Here is a 23,150-nt window from a genome sequence, read left to right as displayed (position 1 = left end):
ATACATGAATAGCGCTATAATATCAGACATTGTAGAGCATTGTCATCTCCACAATTTAATGGATGTTTCATGAGTGATTAATCTATTTTAACTTAAAAATCAATCGATGCATCATTACTTTCCTGCTGTTGATATTGAAAAGACGTGGATGCTAAGATTTAAGGTTTAATTGTGACTAACACCTCTGATTGTGCCGTTGCAGACTTCACACATGTATGAAAATCCGGTCACCATATTCTTCGCAGTTTTCATGGGACTTTGGGGTAAGTGATGCTAAGCATTGGCACACATTGTCCAGACACAGTGACAAGTATCAACATGTTTGCAATGATGATGAGCACATTTGGCCACATACAGTGTTAAAGAAGTTCAACATACATACGTACAACCATATACAGTACCATCATGTCTTGCAATGTTCGTATGCAGTGATCCTGACAGTCCTATTATGAACCCACTGCTCAATGAGGGCAAATTTGGACCATGACTTGCACACATTGTCCTACTCTTACGAATGATAACCGATAATCTTTAATGTCCACTGTGAAGCAGATGGTGTGTATTTTTGTGTAATTAATACACGGGCAATATTAATCAGGGCAGCCACATAATTTGAACCACGAACCTCTGCAACAAGCAACGAATGCGGTACCCCAAGGCGATTCCATGAAAAATGCAAAGTGGCCAGGTGGCTCAGAGTTCAGAGTGCTGCGTTGCCGCCGCTGAGATTCTGTGTTGAAATGAAAGTGGCCACCTGCGATTAAACCAGTTTCTCAATTATAGCAAGATGATGGTCTCAACTCAGTCACCGATATCTGCACAACAAATACAAAAAATCCATAATGTTAAAGTTGGTTCTGTACTTAATTAGGCTACATTCCAGCTCTGAGAATAAAAATGTTAGCTTGACTATCACGTAACAAACGCTCCTCTCCGTGGCAAAGCATTTGGGAAAGAGCTACCCCTACTGTGTGGACCAGAGATCACAGAGGTAGCTCTGTGACATTCACTTTTGTGTAACGTTTTGTAACACGAAGAGCAGCACTGCTCTGTTATAGATCCAAAGGAAAACTCAATCTCATGCCATGCCACTCAGTGCAAGTGGGATAAAATTGTGGCAATGTACCAAAAAAAGCCAATAAAGGTATTTATGAAAGAAAAAAAGTACTAATGAAGTTACTTTGAACATTACATTTAACAGACTACATTAGGTAACTTTTGAACCCTTGAGCAATCGATAGTCAAATTACTTTTCAAAGTAAATCCTCCCCGTGTGGTGTGTCGCAACAGCCACGGTGTTCCTGGAATTTTGGAAGCGTCGCCAGGCATCGCTCGCGTACCGCTGGGACCTGACGGCAGTGGCGGAGGAAGGAGACCCCATCCGGCCCGAGTACCTGGCTCGCTGCACGACCACGAAATGTAACATCATCACCATGGTAATGCTTTTTGCTGTCACCACGGCGACTACCTCATGGCACACACACACCTCTGTTTTGTAATGTTGCATGTGTAACTGTTCACTGTTTTCCTAGTTTTTCTTCTAACATATTTGTTGGCCTTTGGTCAATTGTGTTTTCCTCCCAATATTATCCCGATTGTCCTATCGGCATCGTTATGAAACAATGTCCATTTGGAACTCTATGTTATGGAAAGGTTTGCTGAAGCAGATGTTACATAATTACTTATAAGATCCCTTCAAGTGAACACACACTAGAGGGTGGCCCTTTCGCATCAGCCCTGCTACAAAGAAATGTTCATGATGGTCAAACTCATCTTTTTTAATTCTGAAAGGTGAAATTTGTCCAAATTAAGAAAAGAAACAAATGTAATATTGGTGACCAGACTGATCGGCTTACTACTTGGTTTTATTGGAGGCAGCTGCCTGGATTAAAACCAAGAAATCTCAGCGCTGCCAGCTCAACTCTCAGACATCAGGACCATCAAATCCATTCCTTTATATCATCGCATGCTTAACTAGTAGTGGGGAAAACAAATAATCGTTCATCAGTCAACCTTAACGGCTCACACTAACATTGGTCACTCCGACAGACTAATCTATATACAAATGCTTTTCCGTCTGTGTCCGTGCATTGTGAGTGCAGAAGGAGGAGCCTCATATGCCTAAGAGGATACTGAGGTTCCGATACTGCCTCTCCGGGATCATGGTGTTGTTCTGGGTGAGTCCGCCAACTCAACAGCAACATTGAACCCCTTCTCCTGATCCAGTGAGCTATGGCCAAGTCACCTGCTATGTGCCTCATCTTGGAGGCGAAGCAGGTTTTGAGCCTGGGTACTGCACGAATGGGTAACCATCATGCACAAAATGGACTGTAGGCTGCTGCAGAGCTACCTTGTGGCCAACAGAGAACTGCATTATTTTGCTTCCATCCTTTACCAACCTGTACTGGTGTGCATGGTGAAGTATGGGAAAATAACCCTGACAATCTGCGCAGGGTTGGGAAGGCCATCATCCAGCAGTGGATTCATATACGGGTTATACACATATATATATTTTTACTTGACCCAATCCTAACCTCCACACTCTGCTCCACCAGTCAGAATCGCTCTCAAACTATGTTGTTCCTCCTGTGTGATCCATTGAGTGATTACAAGTGGGGGTATAGATACATGCATAATTATATAACTTACAGCCCTTTGTCAATCCAATCACCTGAAATATCTACAGGTGGCCCAAGGCAATGAATACATCATGAGCCATATCATGTTATCCACCTGCTCCTGTCAACCTCGATTTGGGTTTCTCGAGACTAGTCCTCGGCCTTAAGGCCAGATGGAAAAGATTTCCTCAGCTCCTTGGCCTTGAGTGTGTGGCCTCAGTCCGAGGAGTTTTACTAGAGGTACCGACCTTGACACTGGCCTCATACTAGCGCACCCAACCTTGAGTGACCTTGACACTGATTGTGGCCTAAAAAGCTGCCGCCTTGGCCTCACCTTGGCCCTGTGGCTTTTGGTCTCAACTTCACATCTGAACGTGGCTCGAGGTCAAGCAGGGCCAGGGATAGTAATTCCTTTCATAACCTTGCATCATTTTCTACAATTGACCACGTGACGTTACCATTACACGTTCATTGTGTGTGATGTTAGCGAAACAGCTCAGGTTTTGTTTAACATGTAGGCTTTTCGCGACCAATATCATCCATAATATTTTTTTTGGATTAGATCGCGTAAATATGTGTCATTAAACCCACCACCACCCGACAAAGCCAATTAGTAAAGTTGTTCACGTAAACAGAACATGCCAATTCATTACTAGTATAGCAAATTCACAATATCTACAATCTGAGTACGACGTTTTGCCAGTCATTTGGTTCTGCTGTAGACAAACGAACTTGCACCTCCTGAGCCACACCAGGCTAGCTCGGCACAGCTAACTCACGGCTTGGTTATATAGTGGAAAAGAGCTACAAGACTGTAAATCTCACCCACCTCTGTGTTTCTTGTGTTACTGGCAGATCCTCCTGATTCTTTCTGCAATTTTGGGTGTGGTTGTTTACCGCCTGACCATCTTTGGCATACTCTCCTCCAGTATCCCCAATCATGTGACCAAGATCAAGGTGATCGGTGCCCTACTCACACCTGATATGGTTACCACCATCACGGCCTCCATCCTCAACATCGTAATCATATTACTACTCAACAAAGGTTACGACAAGCTGGCCCTCGTCCTCACTGATCTGGGTAGGTGTCATCACCATCACGGTTTGCATATGTTTATTTTATTATACGCCACAAGAGAACACATGTAAATTTGAAGCTTGGATAAATGTTGTGCATGGTAAATAATGTCGCTGTAAAAATGTCATCATGATTTTAACCTTGCACCATGGGGCCATGAATAGCAGCATCAGTGCATCATCCAGTCACTTGTTCAACTACTGCCTGTTTTTGTCAGAACTCTCTTAAATTTTTCCTCCAGTTTCATTCCGATTGGGCTATCAGAATCGTGTCTTGAGATGAAGTATCCAATGGGATCTCTTGTAGACCAGTGCAACCCTTAATGTCATGAAATGGCCCTAGAAGTGAATATCACTGAGCTACCTCTGAGACCCTTCATTCAAGTGAACTCTGGTTCACACATTAGGGGGAAGCACTTTTCAATCCACACTACTACGGAATATAATGTTAATCTCGTAACAGTCAAATTGCTCATTCTCACAACTAGAATTTCACCAAATTTAGTGATGAACCAAATGGTGTATGTTACAAATGTATATGCCATCATTAGTAACCGTCCTGAAGCCATCAATTCACTGCACTTGAGAACACATGTTACCAGAGGCCGCTGCCTGGATTTAAACCCAGGATCTCAATGGTGCCAACTTAGCACTCTGATTTCACCTCTCGATCCATTGAATCACTGAATGTAATTGTGGGCTGACCCTCACTGCTGCATTGCTACCTTCTAGTCAGCTATCTGCTTGTGTTGCTCATGTTGCCAGCTACTGAGCCCTTTATTAGTAATTTATCCTGCTGAAGCCTGCACCCCCTCTGAAAGGTGACCCATGATAATTACTAAGATACACCTTATAGATATTTGAGAATCAAGTGCACTGGCTTTCAAACATCATACGGACAGTGTAAATGGCTTAATTGCAAATGGAGACTGAAGGACACTCCACAGGGCGAATGTGGTGAACAACACCTGGTAAACAACTTGTGCACTGTCACTCATTCCCCAGCAACATCTTTGAAATTAACTTTTGATCTTCAAATTCATTTTAATGGATATCAAAGCACGTTACATTGTGAAATGTTGCTATTCCTCAATGCGGCATCATTATCAGTGGCTTCTCGTAGCCTGTGTGCCAGAAACTATGAAAGTAACATCAAAACTGATTGCCCTGTTTGATGTTTGTGTCCATGTGTGCCTTTGTATCACACCCACAGAGATGCCCAAGACGCAAGGAGAATATGAGTATCGGCTGACGTTCAAGAAATTCTTATTTCAGTTCGTCAACTTCTACTCGGCGTCTTTCTACATTGCATTTTTCAAGGGGAAATTCATCGGCTTCCCCGGAAGCTACACTTACTTTGGAAAATGGAGAATCGAGGAGGTGTGTAGATCTGAGGGGTTGGCCCCTCTGTTTTCTATGCTGTTTGTACAACATTTTTATGTTTTACTTTTGTAGTTGATATTTTTCCCAACAATTGTCTTCACACCGTGCTGTTGGTGAAATGTCGAAATAAGGACTCTTTCTTTTGGAACTCTAAAAGGCCTCATTGTCTTCATACCTGGTCACCAGCTCTAGCATTAACACAGTCTCCGGAGTAAAACAGTTTTCGAAACCAGACTTGAGAGAGCACGAGGTCACCACGAGCAGAACACGTGTTAGACTGATGCAATTGGTAACCCAGTTAACTTGAGGGTGTTAGTTTATCACATATTTTGCAAGTAGTACCCTTGTGGTCTCTCATTGGACATTTTCAATTATATACCGTATTTATCAAACGCCATTTATTTAAAATTATATATTTGATCATCCTTAAAAATGTACAGTATTTCAGCCCCCCTCAAGGATATGTTTAGCCACTACCTATGACTCACTGTAGCGCAGTGGAGCGCGTTGTGTTAGAGAACGGCCCCGTAATATGATATCAAGAACGAATTCTGGAGTAAGGAATTAAGCAGCATTGCGTTGTGCACACGTTAAATCAATGTCATTAAGACAGTGTTAATGACACGTAGTTTAACATTTACATAATTGCCATTCAGAGTCACCCTGAGTATTTGCAGTCACTCTATGCTCAGAAGAAAGTCCATTGCCCAAAATGTGCACCTGTTGCTCATGTTTCTGTTTGAAGGCAGACTTGTTGACACATGAGATGATTATAATGAGTACATTTGGTGTTATATTAAGGTGCCTACTTCTCCTGCTGCAGATTTGTAGGAAATCGTCACGAGGGCGATTCATTGATTGATATCCTCTCAAAAACAATACACATAAAGGATAAAGAATAGAGCTTATTATTTAAGTGCCTCTGTGTTTTCTACCAACTTAATTTCATGTTTTACGATTATTATATTTACTAGACGATGCTCTGGAATTAAACTCACCTGATACTAAACACCAACTGCAGTATGCATGTTGTGTGTTGAACTTATTTTGCACCGTACACAGCCTGCATCGGATGTGTGGGGGAAGGACAACAAACAAAACATTATCAGATGCGCCACCATTTTCTTTATTTAAAATACATGAGGGGGAGGGGGAAAGTGTTTCTTATAATCTGGAGAATATTGATATTCTTAATCACTGTCCCCTCTAACATATGGAGCCGTCAGTTTTGCAGTGTGCAATTGACTGAAGAGAAGAATGTGAGAGGATCATTAGAAATGATGTGTGGTATCCATATATGTATTACCCAATATTTCATATCTTCAGTGTTTAACCTGAATCTATTCTCCACCTCATCCCCCCTCCAGTGTCCCCCAAACGGCTGTCTCTTTGAACTGACTTCTCAACTCACTGTCATCATGGTAGTGAAGCAGATGGTTGGCAATTTTCAGGAGGTCATCATCCCGTAAGTATCGCATGAAGTCTGATTACGGCGTTTCCTCGTGTAACGCGGTAGATGCGTTCCTGAAAATTTCCGCATGAAGTAAAAACGCGCAAGGAAGGAATTACTAAGTTAATCACATTTGCACAGTAAAATCAACTTGCAGTCATCCCATGGTGGGATAAATAACTCAGGCTAGGCTGCCGTGTTACTGTATAATTCGGCATGCTTTATCAAACTGCTCAGCCGCGCAACTCAAGACAGTCGTTCATCGTCGACTGCTCAGGAAAGCATTATAATGGCCGCGTTCGGCGTTTTAACAGAGTGCATTCCACATTATAATGGACACGTTCCACGTTGTGTGAAAAGTTTTCCCAAATATAGGAACCATGTTACAATGAAAATGTGTTGTGTGAAAACGCATTCAGTGAAAAGTCGTGTCGACAGCTTGTTAGCAGTGTGCACTGGTTAAGCAGTGAACACCAGTCAACTGGACAAAGTTCACCTCGTTAGTATCATGCGATATTCCGATCAGACGCTTCGTACATAGTTTCATAATATTAGACAAGCAACTCCCATGACTGAAAGAGTGTAGTGGATTGACAACGGGCTAAATGAAAAACAGCTACTACTTAGGTTTTAGCAGTTGTTTTGTACAGCTCTCTGACATGTTTTGTGTCATACCGCATATTGTTTGGCATGTCTTGACGTTTCGCTCCACGTGCTTGGGATATTCACATGATACAACCTGAAAACGCAGTGGAAAGCTATGAAATAGCAAACCTAGAGTTGATGAACAAATGGATATGCACGTGTGTAAGGGTGTCTCTGTGTCTGCACATGCGTACCTCCCCCCTCAATTCCCCAGATGGTTCAGCAATTGGTGGGCCCAGCGTCGGGCCAAGCTAAGGCCTGAGGCTGTCTACACGCGCTGGGAGCAAGACATGGACCTACAGCCCCAGAGCCCACTTGGACTCTTTGATGAATACCTCGAGATGGGTACAATGAGCTCAGAGGATCACACTACGGAGTCAACGCGTTTTATTTTATTATTTTAAAAAAACACACAATTGGGTATCATTTGACTATATAGGCACGTGTGTACGGCCCCTGTGTATCTGTCGGACATTGTTGTGGGAGGGAAATTACCCACACTTCGGGTTGTTGAAGGCAGGGAGCACAGATGTAAGAGCTTAGATGTACAATACAAAAATGTAATTTGCTGCACTGTCCTCTGCTGCTCACAACCCCACAATAACTATTGCATGGTCACCCATCCAACCAATTTTCAGGCTCAGCTCTCCTTAACTTCTGGGATCTGATTAAATCTGACGCGTACTGGGTGATTTGGCCATAGGCACCAATCTATGGATATACTGTAACACAATTGTCTTTGAGCATGCGCGTATGTGCATATGTACGGAGTTAAGTTTTAGAAACAATAGGAGCACATATTTGCTCCTCTTGTCTGCTAACCAATGCAGCTACATTGGTCAGCTTGGGTTGACGTTTCTCCCCCTTACTATTTATTTAAAACTCTTGTGCATCATGTCCACTGTGGTTAACTGCTGTGATTTGTTGGCATTTCAGCCACAGTGCATATGCCTAAAAATGTGTGGTACGGTTAATGGAGTCCTCAATACAGGATGTGATCTAGTTATTATAGCCACCTAGTGGTGGAAAATGGTGCGAAAGAAACCCAGGTGAACCAGAGCTGAGCATTAAAGATGGTAGTGGCTGGTCGCATCTCAGTGGCCAATGTAATGGACACGATAATTTTGTGAACAAATGATACGAAAATGTGATCATATTTTGGGGTCTCCTTTGACTAAAACACATTCAATGCATTGAAAATATGTTTTGTTTGCTTAAAGTAATCACAACATAACAGCATTAAGAGTGTGTGTCTATATCCTGTTTCACTCATTATCCTATCCTTGCCCCCCTACCCATTCTCAAAATATACCCCAGTTATCCAATTCGGGTTTGTCACTCTCTTCGTGGCATCATTTCCACTTGCGCCATTGCTCGCACTGCTGAACAACATCATCGAAGTGCGGGTCGACGCGTGGAAGCTCGTAACGAAGATGAGGAGGCCTGTGGTTTCGCGAGCAAGAGGAATTGGAGCCTGGACCGACATTCTGAGTTTCATTGCCACCCTCTCTGTAATCACCAATGTAAGTCGCCAGATTGTCCGCTCGCTTTCTCGCTCAGTATCCCATCTTATGAGTGACATAACATGTCATGTTAGCCGTGTGGGTTCTTTTTACCATACTTCACCATTCTGGTCATGGCAGGTTTGAGAAGAGGTGTAGTGGGGGACCAGGAGCGGTTCGGGTATCACTCGTCACTGATGTTAGTCGTAGCTGGAAGTCAATTGCATGTGTGCTGAATTCAAAGTGCAGTGCACGAATCACTGCACCACCACTCCTATCCACTCTCTCCCAAAATCGCAAAAGGTAAAGCCTTGCAATTGCTTGCTCATGTCACTGCTGGCAGAAGGGCCTCAACTAAAGGTAGCTCTAGAGAACCCCTCTACACGGTATTTGGCCTACTCTTCCATGATGACCAGACATGTTGTAAGATGTGGAATTACCTGCGCTAAAACAGTGATGAACCCATTTATATTGCTAATTGGACGGAGGTGGGGGAGATTTAAGAAAATGATCCATTGCTTCAACTGTTGTGTCAGGAGACTGAACTGACGACTGCCAGATTGCAAGTCCTTATATGGTAACCATTTCACTCTGGCAGCAACCCCCCAAATTGTATTTGTGAAAATTAATGTAATTGCCAAGGTAAGATGTTCAGAAGCCTTGGTCAAATCATTGCATGCTAAGTGACCGCTATCGCTGTGCCTCCGTATGCTAATTCCACAGTCATGCATCTTGGCGTTCACAACGGACATCATCCCACGCCTGGTGTATTATTATGGATACTCAGCAGAGTATGGCACAGGTTCGCCTACAATGCATGGGTACACGGAGGACAGCTTTTCAATTTTCAAGATCAGCGACTTCAAGGAGCAAAATTATCCCAACATCCTGCCAGCCTGGTTTGATCCGGCAATCCACACAACCTGCAGGTTTGTGCCATTCAGTGTCATGCCCAGCTATCGGGGGTGCCGTCCCTGCGAATGTGATGCACTGATCTCTGGGTGTGTTGTCCAGGTAGATGCGACATCCTTCTGGGTGTGGCGTCCTCCTGGCTCCGCCCCTTCCTGATTAGTCTCGTTCTCTTCCTCTTTTCACTCCGTGACTTTCCTTTTAAGACCCACACTTCCCCTAGGCCCCACCTCTGTTTATGCCCTGCCCCTTACCGTGGACACAGGGTTTGGCTTAGTTGGGTAGTAAGGGGTTGTGGTAGGGTTGGGGGAAGAGTGTGCATGGTGGGTGGGGACAGTAAAGGGGGTGGGGGGGGAATTGGAGGGGGGGAGCAGTGGGTACGGGTGGGATGGCTTCACAACCAAAGTCCCACTTAGAGAAATATAATAATAGATTGATATAAATTCTAGCTCATTGTTACCTTGCTAAAGAGTAATGTTATTTATTTATCTATCGATCCACGACTGCTTAATTGAGTCTCAAGATCCCTTTGCAGGAAGACCGTGCATTGGGATTCCAGTTTAAGGTGGTCTTATGCATGTGGGATGCAATAAGAGGTCCTGGAGAACCCATGATATTGAAATGAAGCTTAAAGGTTCACACAGACATGAAACCACTTGGTCTACAGCCATCTTCTGGTCACCTCAGCACAGATAGTTAAGAAATTGATGCGATCTACCAACCCTTTTCTCTAACGTTTTTGAATTGCTGGCATACACAACTATAATCAATATAACCATATTGATCGATATTTAATATAACCTTACTTGACTATGATCAAATCACCACGAATACAGCTGATCTTAGATTCCGGAAGTCAAGCCGGCTTGAGCCTTGTTCGTGCTTAGATTGATGATCACCATGCACAATGCAGGTGCAGTAGGCGACTGTGGAGCTAGGTTGTCAGCAGTGGGTAGTTCAGCAAAATTAACAGTTGTGCTATATTGCTCTCCCATTATCTGTACTCCCTTCCTTCACCAACCTGGCACGGACCAGCGTGAACCATGGTCAAAAGAGCCCCCACAAGCTGCACGTTGTGGGAAGGCCCTCTTTCAGAAGCGGATTTTTTTAAGGGCTGTGAACGCATTTACCGTTTGTGCACAACCATACTTGTTCAATTTAGCGCCAACTCTACTTTCGAGGCACTTTGCTCAATATAGTCCATGCGTGCTTGTGGTTGTACGTGTGTAGGTATCCAGGTTATCGCTACCCGCCGGATCATCCCCAAGCCTACTCCGTCACCAAGCAGTACTGGCAAGTACTGACGGCAAAGCTGGCCTTCGTCATTGCCATGCAGGTACACATCAACATGCACACACACACACATTCATAAACCCATTGAAAGATAAAGGTACAGCCCTCCAATTACTTGCTCATGTCACTGATGGCAAAAGGACTCCTGCTATAGGGAGCTCAAGAGAGACCCTTAAGATGTATTTTTACTGCTCTTCCACACTGGTCAGACGTCTTGGGAAGATGTGGGAGTTCCCACACTGGACAGAACCAAACTCAGCCGACCAATTGACTGGATGTATTCCATTTACACTGCTAGGTGGATAGAGGCAGTGGAATGTAAAAAAAAAACTTTCACCATTGTTTACACTCCCACGACCAAAGATCAATTCACACCCGTGACCTCTGGATTGCAAGTCTAGTGTGCAAAGCCTTACACTACTGCACCATCGTATAGACTCATCTGTGAGCAGTTGTTAAGGTCAGCAGAGCAAACCGTGATCATTGTCAATGGGTCATTACAGATAATGCCAGTAATGCTATTACACCTCACAATTGCACAGTATTTCTGAGATCACAAATAATAGTGGTAATACAATACTTTCATCATGCAGCAGACGATTCATGTTGTTGATGCAATTTGTCACACGTAAGCATGTGTGCTTGTGGGAAGGGGAGCGGCTGCGTTGTTGTTTGTGAACTGCGCTACCAATCCTGTGTGACCGGAGTACTATTTCTGGCCACAGCCAACAACAGTGGAAAATATTAGAACCAGTGTTGAGCTTCCCTTAAGTTGATTCTGTCTTAAAATGAGTACTTGATGAAGTGTGTGAAAATCATCACTGGCGAGATAAAGGTGCACACCACCCCCACAGGCACTGTGCGAACCTTCATAGATGCACTTGTCTCAGTCTGTGAAAGGCTACACAGGGAATCTTTGTAGTGGTGACATGGCCGAGTGTAAGTGTTTGCTGATTGTTGCGGTAATTTGCGGCTGCCCAGGTGAATACGGTGGGTGCATTAACTGCACATCATAAATGTTGCCTGCTGCATAGTCAACGTAAAAAATCCATTAAGTAATTCAAAAAAAGTGCCTCGGTATAATTTGCCAAATGTTCAAAAATTACTCAAATGACTTAATTTAATTTGGGAAAAACGACGTAACAATATAATATCCCTAGGCTGCAGGTCCCCGGAATAGTTGACCTGAGATGTAAAGCACTTTGAGATGCTGCCATATTATATTTAGTAAGCACCCTTTACATGCAAATCCTGAAACTGAAAATCCTTTACCTGTGTGTGGACGTGTGCAGCACGTGGTGTTACTCACGAAGGCCTGCATTGCATACATCATCCCGGACACGCCATCCCATGTGCGCGCCTGCATGCGCCGCGAGCGCTTCGTCGTACAGACGATTCTGCAGCAGGCAGAGCTGGGCCGTCTCCGAAACACCCTCCTCACCGATGCCCCCAGCTCACCGCCATCGCCTCAATTCCACGTTGAGGATGAGCAGGCAGAGATGGGCCTGCTTCGCTGCTCACTGCATAAGGAGTCTCCTGGCGTATTGCACCCACCCCAGCGGTGCCACATGGAGAATGAGCAGGCAGAGAAGACTGGTGACGACTCACTGCTGAAGGGATCCGAGGAGGAATCAAGCAGCGAGGATTCGTCAACTGTCTTCTACAGCATATAAATCTACTCAGACTTTTAAAGGAGGCTGCTATCCTAACGCTGTTTGCACGTGGACAAGGACATTGCATATTCTTAGTTTTTTCGGTAAAGTCACGTTGAAGAGAAACAACAAAATAACAAAATATATATAAAAAACAATAAAAAATTCTCACGACGTTTCGACCATAACTCAAACCGTTTGAGTTATGTTTTGTTATTTTGTTGTTTCTCTTCAACGTGACTTTACCGAAAAAACTAAGAATATGAATTACTGCAGTCACGAAAGCTTTAAATCAAAAGGACATTGCAGTCGAACACTATCTGTATATATTAATAAATAGTTTATGATTTAACATGTCTCAATCATCTCATGTCTTTTCATACGAATCACGATGTGAATGAGGAAAACTAGAAATTATTGTTATTTTGTATATATTTTAAATTTTGGTTTAACATGTAGGCTTTCGCGCCCAATATCATCCATAGAGGTGTTTTTTGGATTAGATCGCATACATATATAAACGTGTCGTTAAAACCCGCCACCACTCGACACAGCCAACTAGTAGGGTTGTCACGGAAACAGAACAAGCCAATTCGTCACTGGTACTTTGGAGAGCCAAGCCACAACATTTACAATCGGAGTACGACGTTTTGCCAGTAATTACAACTAGCTTCATCAGGCGACAGCCAGATTTGTGACACTCTCGCGCAAAGTGGGGGGGGGGGGGAGATTACCGAGTCAACGTACATTATGCATGTGCATAATGAGAGCATTTTGATCTTGTCCTTCCTGTCTATTGTTTATTAAAATAGCCGTACCAATGGTAATCCCTATTGAAGTATGGTGCCCTTTATAGGCATGCATTTAAATAATGTATTATTTGTTGGCACCCGTGTTCAGCAGTAGCAGAGCACACGTGCCAACAAGGACACTCAGTTGATTTTAATGTTGAAGTTCTGTGCAAAACTAGCTACTGCTGGCCAAGAATAATTCGAGAATCTATCGAAATTGAAAGAAAAATGTACCGTTCGGATAGCTACCGCCTTTGTGCTGTGTGAAAGCGACCCATCAAATAGTACATTAGATGAAACTCCAAGTACCCACTCAGGAGGTATAGTGGTAAAGCAGTGGAGGAAAAAAAAGCAAATTTTTAAATTTGCCCTTGTTGAATGATAGAGTCGAGACACACAGCAAGCGAGATTAAGAAAGCGCATCGGAAGAAATAACGGAGGTGAGAGAGAGAAACAATTGCCTCCTGGAGAAGGAAAGGCATTCCTACCGAGGGAGACAAGTTGACAAAGATTTTGATAATGGGAACCGGTGGCGTGGCTCGATCTTCCCTAGGTGCGCAACACGCTACCGAAAGAAAACAAAATCCTATTCAAAGGCTAAAATAAGCTCCATTTTTTGTATAAGAGCCGGATAAACAATAACCCCATCCATAGACTGAGGAAGAAAGGGAAGAGCCTGAACAAAGGGGAGGAGATTACGACGGAGATGGGTTGGAGGTGGAGAGAAGGGGAGAGGGGAGGCCGTAAAGGCGGCTGCACATTCAAGGAAAGCGGCGTAGAAAGAGTTGAACGGGGACATGGAGACAACAGACAAAGGGTGGAGAAAGAGGAAGGGAGGATCTTTCAGTGCTCCCTACAGGAAACCCACAAAACTGAATTTCCTAAACTCGTGTCGCCTCCGTGACAGCAGCACCACCAACGCCACAGACTCACGCTCCCCAAATCGACAATACTATCTCCATTGCCGACCAGCCACGAGATGGCTGCTCTCAACACCTCGGTCGTGGTGTATGCAGCAAAAGTCTTCCGGCTGGTGAGCATCCGGCCATTGCGAGGGTTGGAAATAAACTGAAGCACGGGGCGACTCCCACAACCTTCGGGTATTTCCCAACTGGATGACGTCTTGGGATGAAGCTAGAAGTAAGCCAAATACGCACTCAATAAATGGGACAAAGATCCCAGAGAAGCCTCCAGAAATGTCACAGGAGGCTCGGGTGTGAGAAACCAGACTCCATGTGGGGTCCTCCAGACCTTTGCCCTCCAGTTCATCAACATTTGTAAAAGCAGGACGTCTCAAAGGTACGTAGCATGGGTGAGGGACGATGTTGAGAACCACGTTCCATGATTAGGCGCTTTGACAGGTTGGGGTCCGAGTAAACTTTTAATGGACCTCACCCTACGACATTACGGATAGAAGGGTAGTGTGCCGGCACAATCCGGACACCCTGCTACACCGAAACACTCTGCTGCATCAAACTCCCTGGTACAGCTAAACACTGGCACGATTACGCTCAAATACACACAAACTCTCGCTCGGCCAGTTGGTACACAGGTTGTCAGTTGTGGGGGACGCGGGCCCCCGGCTCCCCACCCGGGGGAGGGCTGATCTCGGGAGGGCTGCGGGCTCAAGGACTCCTCGCTCGAGTGAGAGCAGCCGCTACTCGACTCCTCGCTCGCGGGGAGAGGGCTGCCGCTCTCCGGCTCCTCTCTCTGGCTCCAGATCCACCCAGGACGGAGATCACAACCCCAGTCTCCTCCAACAGCTACCACAGACACAACAAATCCGTCAACATCAGTTGGTTGACACCGAGGCGACCGCAAGGCAAACACCGGCTTAAAGCTAAACGATACGCATGGAGCTGCATCTCACAATGCAGTGCACGAAAACTGATTAAATAATACAGATTTAAGTTTGCAAATTAACACAAAATTCGTTCTCAATTTTAGTTTTCCAAATGCGCTATCGGCGTAATGTCAAGAGACAAATAAATCATCCATTCGTAAATCTCGCATAGCCGTGCAGGCCCTGTGTCATAAAATGCGGTGGGTGGCCTTTTATCTTGTACACAATAGGAGCCAACACTTTCACATTAGCTGTGTTATGAGATTGTGCGGCGCACGAGAGTCAAGCTGAAATTGTTATTCTCAGAGATGGAATTAGGAAAATGAAGTGCAAAACCCAAGTTTAATGAGACTGTAATTTTGTGCAGTCGCTGGTGACGGGGCTCGGACGATCGACTTGATAAGACTTGAGACCTCGGTTTCAACCCAAGCAGTCAAAATCCAGATTCAAGCCCAGAATCTCATTATTGCCAACGCACCGCTTTGATCTCTGAGCCACCCGTCCACTTTGCATATATAGTGTTATCATATATTTTATCTGAATGTCACCGCTGTACACTCAATTTTAACGGTGATTTTCAATATCTACCTTTGGGATGTTTGCCAAATTCACAGATATTTTTTAAGAGTGACAAGAGAAAACCCATGCATCTTACGTGACACTTTGTTGTGCTCTGCATTGGCAGTGATTAAATAACGCTTAAACGTATTTGAGTTATCGACAAATGAGTTTTAAGTTGGTAATAATAAACTAATATTACCGCGCACAATTTTGGAAACAAACTTAACATTGAGCGCCACTCGGAGGCGATAAGTACACTCAAACTTTGCACGGGCAGTGTCGTACACCTACTTGCTGTACTGCCTCTTACCAGCTGGAGGCGGGTGGGCTCACGCACGCCACGTACGCACCTGTGCGTTGCGATGGAGGATGTCCAAGAAGGAGCCGAGGCCCAGGCTGGGGAGGTTGCGCGAGTCAAAAGCTCGGCAAGCTGCTTCTCCACGCGTGACAGCGCGGGTAGGCCCAGGGGCTCTGCCATCTTACTTGCGTGGCTCAGCAGACGGACCAGATGCTTGGCTACCGCCTCTGCGAAGGAGACAAGCAATGCCATTGCAGGAGAGGACAACGATGCTGTAACTCGCTCCAATAGGCTCAACAACTGCAACTCTCTCTCTGCCCTCCCACCCCCCACGTCTCATCTACGGCCTCCCGATACGTTTCATCATCACTCTCCAGATGACTCAAAAAACAAGTTTAACACGAAGGCCTTCGCGACCATGATTATCCATAATAGAGATTTTTGGGTTAGGTCACGTAAATAGTGCATATTAACGCGTATTATTGAGTGCATGTTTACATGATCTAACCCAAAAATCTAGATGGACTAAAAAAACCACTGGCAGACTTCTCACACCCGTATGCAAGACGATATCGCCCCAATATTCGAATTGTTCAACTATCCCCCGAACCAGTCCAGGATTAATTTCAAGATCACACTCAGCATTCTGAAGGTCCTCCGTGGTCTGACCCCCTATGTACAATACAAGAAACTACATTTTATTCAGATTGTGCTTTCGATATCGTGTCATGAGACGGAGTATCCACTCGGATCTCTCACAGAGCAGCGGAACCCGTCCTATTGGAGAATGGCCCGCAGAAGAGAACATCACAAAGCTACCTCTGACATTGCTTCTAGTGAACTCTGGTCCTCAGAGTAAAGGGAAGCACATTCCCACCCACTCTGTTGAGCCATTATTGGACTTGGTCAAATTAAGTGCATAGCCATTTATTTAGTATATTTTGGGTTTTTTTGACAGTCATTAATGACCGAGCTGAGACCATCAACTGGCTGCACTTGACAAAAGCAAGTTTAATCACAGGTGGTTACCCAGATTCGAACCCAGGATCTCAGCGTTTCCAGCTCAACGTTAATAATCTCTCTCAGCCACCCGGGTCATCTCGACGTAAATTTGACAAACTGATGCGTCGTGATATGCCAAACTCTTACTAATGCATTAGTAATAATCGAGACGAGATGTGAAATAAGGTGTTTAGAGAAGCTACGACAATTCAGCGTGCGTGCAATCCAGTAGACTCTTGATTATCCGTGTGCGGTTTATCTGATTTGCAGATTAACCACCCACATGAGATTTTTACTTATTAATAACTCATGGATTTGCCCTTAGGCCCAAATTAATAATCTAAGAATAGTTATACATTGTAATTCTTGGAAATGTTTGTTACAAGTCACGTGCTTATATCGAGCAAATATGTGCGCCCATAAATCCGAAATCTACGTGATCACCTCGACAGTACAGTAGTTGCATATCTTTACAACAGTGGGTGGAGTTTGATTGATGGCGATTGGCGTGGCTCTGCTATCCACTTAGAGGGCCGAGTCTTCTGCTCGGGAGCAGGAAAGTTTTATCACCGACCACGTGCATCGATCGGTTGATCGTTAGTTTGTGGCATAGAGATCCGCAGAAAATAGATATATTTGGATCATCCGAGATTTTTATCATCCACAGCCATCTTCCCCGTAATTAGCGCGGATAATCGAGAGTCTACTGTATGTGAAAATTTGTCTCCTTACTCCCCGGAGGAGGCGGCGGTCTCGTGTCGCGAGTGCTGATGTTGCCGAGAAACGCGGCCGGTTTCTCCTTGACCACGAGGTCGCGAGGAGTCTCGAGGGAGCCACAGCACAGGGCCAACTGAAACAGCTTCCGGGCCAGCGTGTCCCCTTTCACCTGCCCCAGGAAATCCTGCACACACTGTTGGTGGAAACAATAAAGGACCCAAACCACTTGCAGCCATATCACTCTGTTGGGACAAATAGAGGGTGATACATGCATAGATGTCCGACCAATTTCAATGCCCCCCCTTACTTTTGTCTCAACGTGTGACTGAATTTTGTGAAAGCGATGGCCCTAAATATTATAGAGGAGAGTTAATTCAGTGGTAGAGAAAGTTTTTTGATAATGGTGGAAGTATCCACAGACTTGAAACGTATGGCGATTATCACTCATTAAATAATTCCGAGAACAAATGTATTATGGAAAATCTTTGACAAATGTAAGCAAATGCATGAACTTTCTCGCACGGTAATTTTGTTGCATTAAGTCCAGACGCCATGGCCCCCACCTTCTTCAGCTTATTCACAAAGATGTCCTCGGCGTTCTGGAAGACCTGCAGCACCATCTCGGCCGCCGGCTGTGTCGTGAACTGTCGGCGAAGATCGGCGCTCGTCCCTGGCAAGGGGAACGACTCCAACAGGTATTCCTTGACCTTGTGTGGCTGGCCCTCCACCCCCTGCTTGATGTCACACTCGATGCGAGCCAGCCCACGGTCCATCGCCTCCCGCTCGCCTTTCTGGGCCTTGCCGATCACCTCAACAAACAACACAATGTTACCAACTGTGGCGGCCACAGGTGCAGGGCAGTGCTGTAGTTGCGATGATGGAACACGTGATGGACGAGTGGTTCAACAGCGAATGCAAGGTGTGCTGCTAATGCAAGACTGCAATCGAGAGATGGGATTGGTGGATAATCCTAGCGGCAGTGGCTTTTGGCAAGCCATCGACCAAAGACAGTCACCGCATCACTCGCTTTCAGATGGGCTTCTGCGGCCAACTGGAATGCTCTTCCTTCCGATATTAGTAAGCCATTGGAGCTTTGCACTTTAAAATCTAGATTGAAAACAATTTATTTAGAACTGCTTTTTGTGTTCAGTTTGTTGTCCTCCACACCTCTGATTGGCACAGTTGGCTACGTACAGTGCGAAAGACGTTCAACATATATACATGTGGTTTTACCCAATCCAGTCATTTCTGAGTACTTGTTTAGATTTGCAAATTTTGATTCTGACGCCGGCACACACGTCCTCCTCATTCATTAATAATAACACGGGATTTTTTTTTTACATTATTTGTGAAGCATATAGAAATGCAGTTTTGGATAATACACCCGCAATATTAACTAGGGCGACTCCTGGGATCGAATCGCGAACCTCTGAAACAAGCGACAAATGCACAACCACTCGGGAAAGAAGATTTCTGTAAGGAGCGGTACAGTAAAATAGGCCTCAGCCTTCAATACGATATATATTAACATGATGTACTTACACGAGCAGTTACTTCAGTGCTCTTGTCACAGCACTGCACCCACAAAACTGAAGTCGTGTTGGAAGTCTGTCTCAGACTGCATGACAAAAGGATACACCACATTCACTTGACAGGGAGACAGGTGTGAAACTTGTGTGCCTGAGCAACTGAGGATAGCTCAGCATTGTGGCCGTGTAAGGCAAACGCAGGGGCGGGGGAATATTGGTAAAAGGCTGATGCAGTGTCACTCTCAGGTGTGAACACAGCGACACGTACGTTGTGGCTGTGTGTCAGCAATTCCAGAACGCATTTAATTCCGAAAGTAAACCCCCTCAAGGGCAACAACAATACATACTTCAGGCAATCTTGATTTGAAGCTTTCGCGACTGCAGAAATTCACACTCTTTGGTTCTTTCGGTAAAGTCACGTAAAATCGAGGAGGCCGCTTTCCTACCTTACAGTTACACGCTAATTTCTCACGTTAACATCACTAGCCCTGGACACTTCTTTATGACCCATGGGCTACACACATTTCAAACAATTTAAAACAGTCTGCCTCAGCAGCACACCAAGGCTTTATCACCTGATGACGGACGCTTGTGTCGCGCCCAAAACGTCGTGATTTATTTTATTTTATACCTACGTGACTTTACCGAAAGAACCAAAGAGTATAACTTGAGGCATCGAATAATAATACAATTAGCAGTCAACAAGCGACGCAATTCATACACACGTACACACACACACACACGCTCGTACACGCAGGCACGGCACGTACGGAAATGCCCAGAGGTATGCTGGTGATACGGATGCCCAGATCGTGAATATCCGGAGCCCCGTATCGTTCCATGAGATGCTTCAGCAAGTCCGGCACCTTGAAGCGTGCCATCACTCCTTTGCCTCAGGAGCTGCGGCTCTTGGCCACGAAGGTCCTAAACTCTGCCGCAAACAACAACAACAACACGAGCGGGTTACGCAGAGCGCATGCTAGGGGAGCAACGACGACGCATTGATTCGGACGTGATCATTCATCCTGAAGATCGCGATATGCACACCGGATCGCGTGCGTAAGAATTTATGTTTTAGATTTGTATACGTTGCGTGTCATTGTTTCACATTGTCCCACACCCACCCACTCCAGTCACTAGAGCCGGCTGTGTTCACGTTTTAAAACAAGGCGTTGAATCTAGAATTTATTTACGAGCCCTCAATCGCGATAATCGATTGATTCGCGACATGGGTGGCTGGGGTGGCGCGTATCGCTTCTGTTTATGTCTGCAAGGAATCACTTGCTGAGCCTTCGTATCATTTCAAATACCAAACAAATTCATGCATCAGTAGCACGGGTGCCTTGAAAAATGGAAAAAATCCGATAAGCGACGTTTTGGGCAATGACCCTTCTTCATATTGCATAGAAAGGCCAGAGAGATTGAATGAACAATAAGAATTGGAAACTGCACTTCACAGCGATTACCGTGTTTCAAAAGTTATTAGGTAACCATTCATATGAACCTTATGGTGGGACCCCGGGGTCCCATAAGTCTCCGGCTCTTGCATAAACATTATATTATATATAATGTAAACATTGTATTATAATGTAAACATTATATTATATATAAACATTATATTATATATATAATGTAAACATTATATATATTATATATAATGTAAACATATTATAATGTAAACATAAACTGTGGTCTTTTTCACCAATGGGTTTGAAGGATGGTGGCAAGTGTTGTCTTGTTAAACTATGCCTTTAAAACTGAAAACTACTTACCTACAGTAGCTCTATTTAAATACACTATCGAAAACATAATCTACTCCCCTCTGTCAATCATCGTGTTTCTCAGTGTGGATTTGTAAACACACTTGTTAAACAATACATAAAATAGTACGCGTTTTCAATGCGCTGTTCATATTGTAAAATGTGTTTATACCAATGTGACTCTACAGCAGTTGCAGAGCCACACTTTTATATAATTCAGGTCAAAGCCAGATAAACAGTGGAGGATAAACATCGCATGAAGGCGGGGCAATTTTTGTGCAATCATTTCAGGTCAAATTTACAGGTGCGTTTTATTCATGCCACACAAGTAGAGAGTTGAGAGTGAAACCTGGCCCACTGGCATCGTGAGTCATGGATCATGAGTCACCCGGACTTGTTGTGTTTGTTTATGGTTGCTATACAAGCCATCAAATCTACACCACGAAGAAAGTTGATGAACAAGTAGGAGAGTGTGTAACTGGATTACATTCATGTGCACAGGCGTTTCAGATGTGAATATAAATAAGGTCGACTCAAACGCCACTCTTTAGGATTTGGCACACTCAATAACATTTTAATTGATAAATTAAGACCAACAAACCATAATCAAATGGATCATGCATCGATGTACCAATTGTGGTTACGGACTGCTAAAGAAGAAAATGATGAATGCAGATTCGAAGCGAGTTTAAACGTGAATCTACACCATTTAAATATATTTTAAACAACCCGTTGCAAACATGACAGCAATTTGAAATGTAGCACTGTACATCAGAACAATTTGAAAGACGTTAGAGATTTGAAACTGTCCAAAAAGAAAGGGGGAAAATAAATATATTTTTACATAATACAGGTTTTTTGGGTAAGATCGCGTAAATATAAAAATATGTCGGTAAACCCACCACCACCCGACACAGCCAATTAGTAAGGTTTGTCAATTAAACGGAACATGCCAATTCGTTACTAGTACAGCACACCGGTTGTGTGTTAGAGAGCAAAGCCACAACATTAACAATCTGAGTACGACGTTTCGCCAGTAATTACAACCAGCGTCATCAGGAGGCAGCCAGATTTGTGGATTTTTAAATGTAGATTTATTTAAATCTAAATTTAAAAACAAATAGAGAAACTGGAACATTATTATTACAGAATTTGGTGAGACATGTCGAAAAGAGACTGACTCCAGCTTAGCTTGCAAGAACTAAGAGACAGTGTGGCCATGTGGCCTTAATGAGAGACTCACTCCAGCTTAGCTTGCAAGAACTAAGAGACACTGTGTGGCCATGTGGCCTTAATGAGAGAGACTCACTCCAGCTTAGCTTGCAAGAACTAAGAGACACAGTGTGGCCATGTGGCCTTAATGAGAGAGACTCACTCCAGATTAGCTTGCAAGAACTAAGAGACACTGTGTGGCCATGTGGCCTTAATGAGAGAGACTCACTCCAGCTTAGCTTGCAAAAACTAAGAGACACAGTGTGGCCATGTGGCCTTAATGAGAGACTCACTCCAGCTTAGCTTGCAAGAACTAAGAGACAGTGTGGCCATGTGGCCTTAATGAGAGAGACTGACTCCAGCTTAGCTTGCAAGAACTAAGAGACACAGTGTGGCCATGTGGCCTTAATGAGAGAGACTGACTCCAGCTTAGCTTGCAAGAACTAAGAGACACAGTGTGGCCATGTGGCCTTAATGAGAGAGACTGACTCCAGCTTAGCTTGCAAGAACTAAGAGACACAGTGTGACCATGTGACCTTAATGAGAGAGACTGACTCCAGCTTAGCTTGCAAGAACTAAGAGACACTGTGTGGCCATGTGGCCTTAATGAGAGAGACTGACTCAAGCTTAGCTTGCAAGAACTAAGAGACACAGTGTGGCCATGTGGCCTTAATGAGAGAGACTCACTCCAGCTTAGCTTGCAAGAACTAAGAGACACTGTGTGGCCATGTGGCCTTAATGAGAAAGACTCACTCCAGCTTAGCTTGCAAGAACTAAGAGACTCAGTGTGGCCATGTGGCCTTAATGAGAGAGACTGACTCCAACTTAACTTGCAAGAACTAAGATACACTGTGTGGCCATGTGGCCTTAATGAGAGAGACTCACTCCAGCTTAGCTTGCAAGAACTA

The 23,150-nt window shown here is 44.4% G+C and overlaps 1 protein-coding gene across 1 annotated transcript in view; it reads left to right on the top strand.

The window, feature by feature from the left end:
* LOC142906380 (anoctamin-5-like) overlaps window positions 1–23,150 on the top strand; it is a gene marked incomplete at its 5' end in the record, with an annotated part of 145,602 nt that overhangs the window by 6,091 nt on the left and 116,361 nt on the right. The window contains 9 exons of the mRNA XM_076054038.1: window positions 203–263; window positions 1,291–1,436; window positions 2,103–2,177; window positions 3,474–3,699; window positions 4,909–5,075; window positions 6,446–6,543; window positions 7,388–7,518; window positions 8,491–8,696; window positions 9,399–9,574. Coding sequence (XP_075910153.1) covers window positions 203–263; window positions 1,291–1,436; window positions 2,103–2,177; window positions 3,474–3,699; window positions 4,909–5,075; window positions 6,446–6,543; window positions 7,388–7,518; window positions 8,491–8,696; window positions 9,399–9,574 — 1,286 coding nt within the window. The remainder of the gene's footprint in view (window positions 1–202; window positions 264–1,290; window positions 1,437–2,102; window positions 2,178–3,473; window positions 3,700–4,908; window positions 5,076–6,445; window positions 6,544–7,387; window positions 7,519–8,490; window positions 8,697–9,398; window positions 9,575–23,150) is intronic.

The sequence above is a fragment of the Petromyzon marinus genome, chromosome 64 (genome assembly GCF_048934315.1).
Source record: "Petromyzon marinus isolate PM22_M1 ecotype Great Lakes invasive population chromosome 64, UKy_Petmar_22M1.pri1.0, whole genome shotgun sequence".
NCBI lineage: Eukaryota > Metazoa > Chordata > Hyperoartia > Petromyzontiformes > Petromyzontidae > Petromyzon > Petromyzon marinus.
This window is presented reverse-complemented; position numbering and strand designations above follow the sequence as displayed.